Here is a 13,247-nt window from a genome sequence, read left to right as displayed (position 1 = left end):
TTATTATTATTTCAATACAAAAACAAAATATATTTAGAATTCCCTTTTGCAGTTATATGTGGTAAAACCTTTAGTGACGTATTTCAGTAGAAAAACAAAATATATTCAGCGTTCAGCGCTGCAGTTATATGTAGTGTTGATCAAGCATGCTCCACCAAACAGCGGTTCGGCTTGAGCATCTCAATGCTTGGCACATGGCGGTATTCAGCCAAATACCGCATGTGCTTGAGCGCAATGCTCGAGTCTTCTACCAGCACGTTTCTTGGCTGCTACGCAGCCAAAAAAGGTGCTGGTGGGTACTGCCCTCACTGTAATGCCGTAGCCATGTTGGTTTCTGGCATTACAGTGATTGACTGACCGAAACGCGTCATCGGGTGCTATATAGCACCCGATGACGCGTGTTCGGCTCAGTCTTAGTCAGGGAGAGCTGTGCTCAGGAAGGGACAGACAGTGTAGGGAGTGATATAGAAATATTTTTATTAGAAAAACTTTTCAGACCCAAAAGTCATTTTAAGGACTATTGTTGTGTGTGGCAGCAGCAATATCTATATTTAGCGCAAACTGCGCTAAATAGCTAAAACTTTATAGACCCAAAAGTCCTTTTAAGCATGCAATAGTTAGGCCGCTGCAGACAGCGACATTAGCTGCGCCACATCTCCAGTGTAAAGTGTGCGCATCCCAAAAATATCTTTGACATCCAGTGTACTTTTCCCGTAGACGGTGTCCGCTGCGGACAGTGACATTAGCTGTGCCACATCTCCTGTGTAAAGTGTGTGCATCCCAAAAATATCTGTGACATCCAGTGAATTTTTTACGTAGACGGTGTCGACTGTGGACAGTGACATTACCAGCACCACATCTGCAATGTAACGTGTGCACTGAAAAAATGTATCTGTGACATCCAGTGTACTTTTTCAATAGACGGTGTCCACTTCTGACAGTGACATTTCCAGTGCCACATCTGCAGTGTAACGTGTGCGCATCCAAAAAATATCTGTGACAACCAGTGTACTTTTTCCGTAGACGCTGCGGACAGTGAAATTACCGGTGGTACCTCTCCTGTATAACGTTTCCTCATCTCAAATACCTGTACCATTCCCTGTAATTTTTTATTAGCCGTTGGTGACAGCATTGACATTATATGCGGGATATCTCCTGTGTGACGTTTCCACGTCCCAAATAACTTTTAAAATTTGTTTGCGCATACACTTCCAAATCCTACTCTACTGTACGCGTGATATACTTTCAAGCATATATAACATTTAATATGAAGAAGGCGAGCAGGAAGGGATGGGGAAGTGGCCATGATGCTGATGGTGCACGCAGAGGCCTTGGCCCTGGGTGCGGTGAAACTGTTGCTGCTGCCAGAGCACAAGAAAAACAATCATCCATGATACCTAGTTTCATGTCTCAGTTTGCAGGGCGGCGCAGGACACCACTCTTGAAGTCAGACCAGGTGGTCAGTTGGATTGCAGCAGATAATGCTTCCAATTGGTTAAGCACCACCCTGTCTTCTAAGTCCAGTCTCAGTAGCCAGAAGTCTGGTCCACACAATCCTCACCCTGATCCTCCTACCAACCACCATAGAGAGTCTGGACAAACAAGGGATCCCACACTTGGATATTCCGAGGAGCTCTTTTCAGCACCATTCCTTGATTTGGCCCTCTCGCTAGCACGCTTGAAGAGGGACAGATCTTGTGCCCTGATTCCCAAACGCTTGAGCATCCACAGTCACAAGAAGATGATGGTGTGGAAAGGCAATTACTGTTTAATGAGGTAGATGATGATGAGACACAGTTGCCAATAAATCAACGGCAATTACTGTCTCAAGAGGTTGATGAAGAGGATGAAACACAGTTGTCAATCACTGAGGTTTTGGTTAGGTTAACAAGTCAGGAGGATGAGCAGAGTGAGGAAATGGAAGAGTAGGTGGTGGCCGATGAAGTCACTGACCCAACCTGGGAAGGTGGAAAGCCGAGTGAGGGCAGCATTACAGAGGGGGAGGAATCTGCTGCAACGCAACAGGCTAGAAGAGGCAGTGGGGTGGCAAAAGGGAGAAGGTGGCCCACACTAAACAGGCCTGCAACTGTTCCACGGAGCACCCCTTTGCGGAAATCTCCTTTGCCAAGGGGAAGGTGTTCCGCAGTGTGGCGCTTTTTTGAGGAAAGTGCGGACGATAAAAGAATAGCAGTTTGCAACTGGTGCCATACCAAAATGAGCCAGGGCGTGAACCAAAGCAACCTCACCACCACCAGCATGGCATCCAAGCACCATAATAAGTGGGACGAACGCCTGGGTCCACAATCTGTGTCTGTGGGTCACACCACTGCCTCCTCTTCCCCTGTGTTATGTCCTGGCCAATTCCCTGTCGAAGGCGTAGGCCTGGAAGGCTCCCGCCCTGCACCTGGACCTTCACAAGCACCATCATCGACCACATTCTGTTCCGTGTCCCAGCGCAGCGTGCAAATATCCTTACTCCAGCCAGGCCTTTGAACACAAGTGCAAATACCCAGCCACCCACCCACAGGTAATAGCACTAAATGCACAGCTTTTAAAATTACTGGCCCTGGAAATGTTGCCATTTAGGCTTCTGGACACTGAGGCGTTCCGCAGCCTGATGTTGGCGGCTGTCCTCCGTTACGCAGTCCCCAGCCGCCACTATTTTTCAAGGTGTGCCGTTGTCTTACACCAACATGGGTCCCTTAACATCACATATGCCCTAACCAACGCAGTTACTGGGAAGGTCCACTTAACTATGGACACATTGGCAAGTGCATTTGGCCAGGGACACTACATTTCCCTGACGGCACACTGGGTGAATGTTGTGGAGGCCGGGAGAGAGTCATACCCTGGGATGGCACAGGTGCTAACGATGCCAAGGATAGCGAGCCCTATGTTGATCAGGGTTCCCGTCAGCACCTACATTAGTGGCTCTAACCCCAACCTCTCCTCCTCCGCCTCCTCCACTTCCACCTCTGAATTATCCACGTGCAGCACCAGTCAGCCATCAGTCGGTAGCTTAAAGCAGTGTAGCACTGCAGTGGGGAAGCGGCAACAGGCCGAGCTGAAGCTAATATGCTTAGGGGGCAAACAGCACAACACCGCAGAGCTGTGGCAGGGGATAAGAGACAAAACTGTCACGTGGCTCTAGTTACTCAACCTAGAACCAGGAATGGTTGTGTCTGATAATGGCAGTAACTTGGTGGCGGCTTTGGAGCTCGGCAAGCTCACACACATCCCATGCCTAGTTCCCATCTTAAACTTAGTGGTTCAGCGGATTCTCAAAACCTTCCCCAATTTGCTGAGCTACTGGTGAAGGTGTGAAGCGTGTGTGCACATTTCCGCAAGTCATCGACAGCTTCAGCCAGTCTGTCAACGCTGCAGCAGCGCTGGAAATTGCCAGCTCACCGGCTGTTGTGCTACGTGAGAACGCGCTGGAACTCGACGCTCCACATGTTGGCCAGGCTTTGTGAGCAGCAGAGGGCAGTAGTGGAAAACCAGCTGCAACATGGTCATCGCCTTTCCAGTCAGCTTCCGCTATTTACAAGCGAGGAGTGGGCATGGATGTCTGACCTCTGTGAGGTTTTAAGAAACTTTGAGGAATAAACACAGATGTTGACCGGCGATAACGCTATTATCAGCGTAACCATCCCACTTCTGCGTCTACTGAAACGCTCGCTGCTCACAATTAAGGACGTCACTTTGCATGTGGAAATGAGGAAAGAAGACATTACACAGGGTGATAGCCAGACCACCCTCAGTTCGTCTTCTCAGCGCGAATTGGGCGATGAAGAGGAGGAGGAGCAGGAGACGGTTGCCTTAGCTACAGAGGGTAATACCCATGGAAGTTTAATTCCATCTGGATGGGCAGAAGAGGAGGAAGAGGATGAGGAAATTGAGTCATCCTCCTGATGACGACAGCGAAGTCTTGCCTGTTGGTACTCTGGCACACATGGCTGACTTCATGTTAGGCTGCCTTTCCTGCGACCCGCGCGTTATACGCATTTTAGACAACACAGATTACTGGTTGCTCACCTTTATCGACCCCTGCTACAAAGAGAACTTCTCATCTCTCATTCCTCTGGTGGAGAGGACGAGAAAAATGGTGCAATACCAGAAGGTCATTGTTGAAAAGATTTGTGGCAAACTAGTTCCCCTTCCATGCCATGTATGCCAGTTCTAAAAAAGGGGGGCATGGCATGGGCTGGAAAGTGGGCAGGCTGGCAGACCCATCTAATTTTATGGTGTAGAAAATTATCTAACTCTACGCCAGCAAGGGAGCTGGCATAGATTTAAGTCTGTTGTATGCTGGCTGGAGATACGCCTAAGTTATGTAGGGACCGGCGCCTCTACGTAACTTAGGCTCATCAAGCACGAGCGCAGCGGGATTAAGACAGGTGTCTAAAACACTGGTCTTAATAAATTATCCCAATAGTGTCTACAGAGCCTGTACATCTACTTTACAATGCAAGAGTACAGCCTTCATGAACCGCCATTCAAGCTCTGACCTCATGTGATGGAGCATACAACAATTTACTTTCTGCTTTTCGTTACTTTTTATGTCTCTATATGAAATTGGGTACAATTAAATATGACGGTGGAGTTGAGGACTCATGCACCTCTATGAAAGCTCTATTAAGGCTCTGTACAATACAGAGCTATAATATGGATGTGTTGTTGAACACTGACACTTCCACAATTTTTATGGCAGTTTTCACAAATAACTCTGATTATTCTTTGTGTTGGACAGTTTTTCCCCCCTAGTTTAACGCCTTACACTATTAACCTTCAGTGCCTATAAGAATGTTTATCCAGTAAAATAACTAAAGTTTGATTATTTACCAACACAAATAATAAAAAAAAAAAGAAAAATCTAATAAATTAAACAAAATGTCCACCCTGTCTTTCTGATTGCTTTCCTGCGGAGTTCAATTGCTTACTGATGCTGCCTTCAACATATCTATTTGTCTTTAGAATCAGTCAGGCCAAATTTACATCCTCCACTCACCTGATAGTCCTCTCTTACTAAAGGCCCCATTTAAATGAATAGATAATCGGTAAATCGTGAAATTGAGCAAAATTTATTGATTATTGAGTTATGTAAAAGAAACAATCGTTTAGTTTAGCATTCTTGTGATCGCTGATGTAGACATCTAAATCATCGTTCATCGTACAGAATTCCACAGGTATCGTTTACAACACAGATGATTTCACAGTGGGTGGAAATGTCTGACAGACGATGTATGACACGAATAACAACTTCTTTGTCGCTCAATTGAATTAATTATCTTATCATGTAAAGGGACCTTTACATTAGGAAACAACCAACTAATTCAAGGCACTGAAAGACGCTGATAGATTTTCCAGCTGTTTTTTAACCATAAGGTAATTCACAGTAAATTTAATTTATCATAAAAAGAATATGAATGAAAAATTTTAAAAAAATTATAAATTAATTAAAGTCCTTTTTGTGTGTCTTGGCATGATACTATATTCTGGTTACAAGCAGCATCCAAACTACTGACAAAAATCACAATGTCTTTTAATCAGCCTTCATCATTTGCATGTTTAAGTAAGGAACTAGCACATTTACCTTTAATTCTTGAGTCTCATTTTCAATGCTAAACAGCATTCTGTATGGTGGAGGCAGTGGGCCAGAAAGATTGACGCTCATGACCATCTGGTTCAGCTGATCCAAGTCATCAAGAAGGAGGCCTGTACATTCATCATCGCAAACTGTGAAGAGGGCAGCATAGAATATTTATCTCTAATAAACATCGAAGGCAGATGTTCAATATTTTTGTACTATAGTAAGAAGTACAAAGATAAAGACAGGCCGTGAATGTTGATGATGCTAATCCCATAATTAGCTCCTCCATGTTTGAATAGAGAAGCAGAGGTGCTATGGAAAGAGCTAAACAACCAAAAATGAATTTGCTTGTAAAAATGTAAAAGCATTTAAGGTGCACCCACAGTGAAAGGTTCCACCTGGAAATGTACCAAACATATTCTAATTTACCATGTTACTCATGATTTACATAAATGATGAATTGAGCTCATGCAAAATGTATAAATATGCTGTGTCTACATGAACAGCAGCTATTTGTCAAAATATTAGGTTTTGTATGGAGGTTGAGGAGGCTGAAATAATTTCACTACTTGCCTGGAAGGTTTAATAATTACAAGACTTTTGAGTTCATTTAAAGGGGTTGTCCAGGAAGGGAAAGATTCTTTAGAAAGCACTCAAAGTGGGATAAAAGAAACAAATTAAAGGATACTCAACCTCAATTATGCCTCGCTGAACCCGTTCTGCGGTTTTCTGGGTACCTACTAGTGTGTACTTCCTGGTCCCATATAGCAGGTGACTTAAGATGACCACTCACCCAATCACTGAGGACAGGGACCACAAAGCACAGACCACCAGGGGGCCTGGTAAGCATCAGAACTGGAGCTACAGGCATTGGTAAGGAATGGATAACTTTGCATTTTTTTTTATCCCACTTTGAGGGCTTTATAAAGATTTTTACACCCTTCTCTTGTGATAAAATATCCCCTACTTGTTTTTAGATGTATGTGGTCTAGCTGGACAATGGTGTTCACCACTAGGCCCCATTGACTGTAATGAGATCTGGCCAAAACCCTGCACTCATGTTGGAAAGTGTCTAGATCCCTCCCAGATCCCATTATAGTCAAAGGGCTCTGGCTGTGCACGGCCTTATCGGGCAATGCAAAATATGGTAAACTCTGGCAGGCTGTTCCTCTGCCTGAACAGCCTGCTGGATAGCTTTACGCAGCTGTGTAACTAGCCTTAGGACATCTCTTACTGGCAGTTTCTCTGGTGAATCTACTAGTAACCATCACCCATGGATATGTAATATTGCGCACAGTAGGATAGGGTACAGGTCAGGTTAAGTTAGTTCCCCCTATCTGCAGGGCCCTAAGGTAATTTTTTGAAATATTACCTTTGTAACAAAAATGTTGAAGATTATTAAAACCAAAGCACCTTTACTTTATGGTGATATAAGGAGTGTGAATCTACAGTTTATTCATTTCAAATAAACTGTGAGAGAGGTCCTTAAAAGTGAGAGAGGTCCTTTTTAGCAACTGAAAACCTGCTGAAGGGTAAATGAGTTTTATAATGGCCCTGCTGCATCATATATCCAGTTTATGTGGCATATTATGCATGTTATTTTAGCACAAGAGGCTTAGTAACACATCAAACACATGCACAAGCACACAGCAATTCACACTAAAATATCACTAGTACTTTACCATCATCTTAGGCAATGCCACTTGGTAGGATTCCTGTACAATGCCAAGCTCAACAGTGGCACACTATTATTGACTTGGAAATGTTTAAATTCTATTCAGTTAGAAATATTTTTATTTTTGTAGCAAAGGCAAGACATCTTGTGAATTTGGGTCAGCAGACCCGCACTTAGGGTTTATGCTGCCTCAACAATGACACTATATAAAACTATTTGGTTTACACATTTAGAATTAGATTCCTTGCCAAAGTCCTCATTAAATCCACTCATCCAGAGTATGTAAAAAGGAATGGGGTTTTCATAACCCCACTCACATGTACCTCAAAATAAAAATCCAGATGTGTTGTTGAAAAAAAACATTCTAATTATTAGGATGTCAATTATTCTTGCAGATTCCAAATGAAAAAACTGACAGATTAGCCTCATGTGGATTATTGTCATTCAATTCAAACTGCACATCCATGGTAAGAATCAGCCCTAGATTTCTCCTATGGATCCTCTTTTAAATACATGTCAGATTTGCCATACTGTGAACTAGTAAAGTTATCAAAAATTCGATTTGTCTGCTTCGCCGAATTTCAAAGAAATTCAATTTGCTACAAATTACTTTGTCACAAATAGCATTCCATTGTATGTAGCGTATGCAATGATGAGGAACGGTGATCGTGCCACTCCCCCCCCCTCCCGTTATTGAGTTCCTCAGATGCCGCATTCATCTATGATCGCGGCATCTGACATTCAAATTGAGGCCTTTCAAGGGTTAATTAGGGTAAAAAAATATCCCTGTGCTCGCGGGGAGGCCATTATAGCTATCTTCATTGAATCAAAATGGCTGCAACGGACTCTCCGCGAGCAAATCGATGAAATGAGTATGTATTTTTTTACCACCATTTCAAGAAAAATAGATTAGTTACCACAAAGCGTGAGGAAGTTTGTGATTAATCAAATTTTTCCTGAAATTCTGATTGAAGTCAAGTAATTTGACTTTGATTAACTCATCTCTAGTGTGAACATACAGTACCTACAGGGTGCGACCAACACAGTCAGGTTTCTTGATGCACTTTTGGAAGCCAAAACCAGGAGCGAAATAAAAAAAGAAGAAAAGTCTTATCGGTCCTTTATACTTTCTCTCCTTTTATAATCCACTCCTGATTTTGGCTTCCAAAACTGCATCCAGAAACCTGTCGGTGTAGTTGTACACATAGGCTAATATGAAGAGGAAATTCTTCAGTGGAAAAATAGGGTAATGATGAAACCTTATTGATACATACACATGGGATTTTCCATGGATTTGTTGAAATATTCTGCCACATCTAGACCTTAAAAATGGCCACAGTGTTTTTTTTCTACCTCAACACTTAAGACATTGCTGGAAACCATGACTTGTATAATAATAATCATCATATAAAAAGTTGTCAATCATGTTAGTATACGTACATGCACACAGTGAACCCTCCCGTACATGCCGGTCAGTGCAGCCACCACATTTCAGGCCTGTAGCTTCTGGTTTACACGTGCATTGGCCAGTGCTTGGATGACAGATCATGGACAATGATCCATAAGGGTTACACTCACATTCCTGACAGGAGCCTCCTGGAATACTGGGATTACCAGTATAACCTGATGCACACCTGAAAAAAAATATTATTTATTATATAGTATATTAAGTTATTTAATATAATAGAGGATTTAAAACTATAATTTTCAAATTAAGTTCTTGGAGACAAACTTTAGAATTCTTGGTGTACTGTAACTAAGCACAAGAACAAAAATGAGTATTGAGTCCCCTTAATGACCACCCACTCTCTTTTGTCATTGCTGTTTTAGAGGGAGCTAAGCACTTCTGTGAGCACTCCGGCTCTATGTACAAAATGTTTGCTCTACACCGAGGATAGTAGGTACCTCCAATCCCAACTATTAGCACTTTGGCCTCTTTTACATGGGCGTCACCTGTGAGGGCTGGATAGGAAGTTGGTGTGTCGCGGGAAAATGTGTGACTTTTCCACGTGAGTGCAAAGTGTTTTAATGCGTTTTGCATGCGCGTGAGAAAAATCGGCATGTTTGGTACCCAGACCCGAACCCGGACTTCTTCACAGAAGTTCGGGTTTGGGTTAGGTGTTCTGTAGATTTAATTATTTTCCCTTGGTTCTGAGGAAGGGGTCATTTAGAACCCCGAAACTCGTCTGGTCAAAGATCCCCCAGAAAAATTGGAACATTATTGGATTCAAATTGTCAATGTGTTAACGTACCCACAAGAAACTGTCCAGTGCGCGAGGAGTGGAAAGTTACTGCACTACCACAAGCTCTAGTAGCAGTAGACACGTGCAAACAGCCACCAGCGCAGAAGTCGGACGGATAGAGCTTGCAGGACACCGGTCTCCTTTTCCACAATAGAGGTGTCCAGAGCAATAACAGGGGTATTCAACAGGCACGGTAAGCACTTTTCCAAACAGGACGACAACAAGAGCTCACATTGGAAAGGAGCAGTATTCAGAACAGCTCAGCGGGACGCCGCTGACTTGTAAGTATAGCGGGACGCCGCTACACTTCGACTCACTGAAAGTACACTTTAGTATATATCTGGAGTATTATTGAGACTGTCTATACCACCCATGAATATCTTGGAAATAGCAGCATAGACTTGATGCTGGCATAGACTATCATTGGAAGCAAAGTTTATCACTGAGCGACCAGCATAGGTTGTCTTTGGGAGATTGTCCCTAGTGCACATGCACAATATAGGACTATTGTACTGTCTTATCTATTTATCGCACTGTCCTATTTTATCATAGACTGTTTATCATTCGTATTTATTATTCATTTTTGATTTATTTTTAGGCTATGCATTCCAGCCATTGTTGAGTATCTATTTGGTTTTATGATTTTATGAATACATTAAATTCTATATGATCCAAATATATTGAGTGTGCCCGGTTACCTTACAATAATTTAGTCATTTCTTTTTGAGAGGAAGGGTGATTCCTCTTTTACTGTGTGCACCTCTATTAGTGGTTTGTGTGTCACTCCTGTGCGCCACATCAGTTCTAATTCTTAATACAGAATGCTTAGTAAAATGTCCATTGAGGGGTTAAAAATAATAATGGTGATGGACCATGTGATGGATCATGTGATGAGCGCAGTGACATCATCAAAGGTCCTTTTGCCAGGTCCTGAAGAAAGAAGCAAGAAGAGGAGATCCGCTACGCGACCAAGTGGATGGGGTGAGTTAAATTTGTTTATTATTTTTAACTCCATAATGGACATTTTACTAAGCATTCTGTATTAAGAATGCTATTATTTTCCCTTATAACCATGTTATATGGGAAAATAATAAAGATCGGGTCCCCATCCCGATCGTCTCCTAGCAACCATACGTGAAAATCGCACCACATCCGCACTTGCTTGCGGATGCTTGCGATTTTTCACACAGCCCCATTCACTTCTATGGGGCCTAAGTTGCGTGAAAAACGCACTATATAGAGCATGCTGCAATTTTCAAGCAACGCACAAGTGATGCGTGAAAATAAAAATTGGTTGAATCTAAAAATCTGTGACTAGCGTTATGGCCAATCACAAACTTTGCCTCTGAGTGTCTGCTGTGTATAGACAGCAGAGGTTCTGCACCGTTTGTAACCCCTTCCTTACATTTGTCTACTATGTCACAATGGGAAGTGACTTGGTGCTGTGCGCAACCTATCAATACATCAGCATGCTGTAAATGCAGATGCTGGCAGATTAAACCCTTCTATGCCGCAATGAGCAATGAACGAGGAATTTAAGAGGATCTCAGAAGGAAGGGACTCGCTCTCCATTGACCCCTCACCTCCCAAAGGCATTGGGGTCTGCCATATATGGAAGCCTGTCAGTGTGAAACTAACAGTTTGAAACTAACAGTTTCAATGTAGTACAATATAGCATATACTGTACTACAGTACATTGAAATATGTATCAAACCCTGAAATGCTGAAGTCTCTGTACTGAGACAAAAATAAAGTAAAAAAAAAAAAGTATTTGCTAAAAATAGACATATTAGATATTGCCATGTTTTTAACAAGCTACTCTATAAAAATATCACATAACCTACCCCGTCAGGTGAATGCTTTAAAAAAAAAAAAAAACTGTGCCAAAGCAGACATTTTTGATCACCTTGCCCCAAAATAGTGTAATATTGAACAATCAAAAAATCATACATATTCAGAAATGGCACCAATAAAAATCAACCCTTCCCGCAAAAAAAACAAACTCGCCCTTACACAAGACAATCGGCAGAAAACAAAAAAAAATATGGCTCTCAGAAAAGGGAGACATTTTTAATGCTTTTTATTATGTAAAACTAAAATAAAAATAAAAAATAATACACATACTAGGTATTGCTGCATCCATAATGACCAGCTCTATAAAAATATTGAATGATCTACCCCCTTAGGTGAACACTGTAAAAAAAGAAAACTGTGCCAAAGCAGCCATTTTTTGGACATATTGCCCCCAAAAAACTGTAATATTGAACATTCAAAAAATCATAAGTACCCAAAAATGGTACAAATTAAAACATCAACTCTTTCAACAACAAAAAAGACCCCCTACATTCAGAAAATGGAGACACAAGAACATCTCAGAATGGCTTGGATAAGTAATAGCATTCCGAAATGATTACCACATAAAGTTATACATGGCAGATTTGCAGATTAAAGGGCTGGTCTGGAAGGTGAAACAGCAGTCATGAAGGGGTTAAATAAAAACCCATCAATTTTGGTGTTTTTTTTAAATACGTGTGTGTGTATTATATATAATATTTGTATGGGTCATTATAGCAATTCAAATTATGTATATTTTTTTCTTGAAGCGGGTACTTAAATTTTCCATTTTGCAAAGTACTTTCTTTTTAAAAAGTCCCAATAGAGGACTTGAGCATGATTGCCCATATAATACACAAAAGTACCAGGGTGCAGGTGTGGTACAGCTCCTGAGTCCATGTCATCGCTGCCCTACTGTAATAGTATGGAGACTCACAGAAAATATATACTTCCAGCAATGTACTATAACAGCGTTGACCAGGAAGATGTTAACAGGTAACTATCATTTCAGTTTAATTTCAATATAGTGTACGGATAGTGAAGTTAAAAATGTTGTCATATACTTTATTAGGAAAATGTATGTGTATTAGGAGACAAGGTGTAAAAAGTCTTCTTATCAAAGCTGTAAGAGAGCTTTGCTCAGGAGAGCACATCTTTAGAGATGAGCGAATAGAATCCCACGAAGTGGAATTCGATATGAATTTCCGGATAAATTCGATTCGCCTCGAAGCCGAATTTTCTTGTGCTTCGTGTTAGCGAATTGATTTAACTTTTAATAGTGTAAAAAACAAAAAAATTCAAATTTACCACCACGTCAGCTGCCATCTTGATTGAAGATCTCGGCCGAAATCCAGTGTTTGGTGAGTGGTGACGCCATGCGAGATCTCGTGTCAGATATTCAAGCAAGATGGCGAGCAAGTGGAGGCGGTATGTTTAATAAAAAAAAGTATGTTAATTTTACACAGTTTTTACCCTCAGATGCCGCGATCATGTATGAACACGGCCTCTGAGGGGTATAATGATGGGGAGCAGCGCTATTGCAGCTCCCTGTCATTGCACCCACTACTTACAAAAAAATGTGCTTCTTGACAAAGTAATTAGTCACTAAGTAAATTTTTTTGGGCTACGACATGTCGTAGTTTTATTCCGCCCGCCTCTTGTCACGATGGCATGTTTTCCGTGCTGCCGCCGGAACTCCGGCCCGCCCCCATTATAGTCAATGGGGCCGGAACGGTAGTCCGGGGGCACATGTGCACTAGCGGCAGCATGGATCCAGCAGGCTGTTCACCCACCAGAACAGCCTGCCAGAGAAGGCTGCAGCTAGTATGGAAGTAGCCTTAGTAAGTATAGCAGTAATCCATGTATCCAGCATTTGCATACTTCTTTGCGCATGGAGAAGTGTCCT

The 13,247-nt window shown here is 42.1% G+C and overlaps 1 protein-coding gene across 2 annotated transcripts in view; it reads right to left on the bottom strand.

Annotated features, from left to right (window-relative positions):
- The window catches only part of LAMA2 (laminin subunit alpha 2), a 1,085,231-nt gene that overhangs the window by 258,733 nt on the left and 813,251 nt on the right, over positions 1-13,247 (bottom strand). For both annotated transcript variants that reach the window (XM_040429125.1, XM_040429126.1), the window contains exons 32-33: positions 8,706-8,899; positions 5,594-5,736 (exon numbers count right to left, since the gene is read on the bottom strand). In XM_040429125.1, coding sequence (XP_040285059.1) covers positions 5,594-5,736; positions 8,706-8,899 — 337 coding nt within the window. The remainder of the gene's footprint in view (positions 1-5,593; positions 5,737-8,705; positions 8,900-13,247) is intronic.

This window comes from Bufo bufo, chromosome 4, assembly GCF_905171765.1.
Source record: "Bufo bufo chromosome 4, aBufBuf1.1, whole genome shotgun sequence".
NCBI classification, from domain to species: Eukaryota; Metazoa; Chordata; class Amphibia; order Anura; family Bufonidae; genus Bufo; species Bufo bufo.
This window is presented reverse-complemented; position numbering and strand designations above follow the sequence as displayed.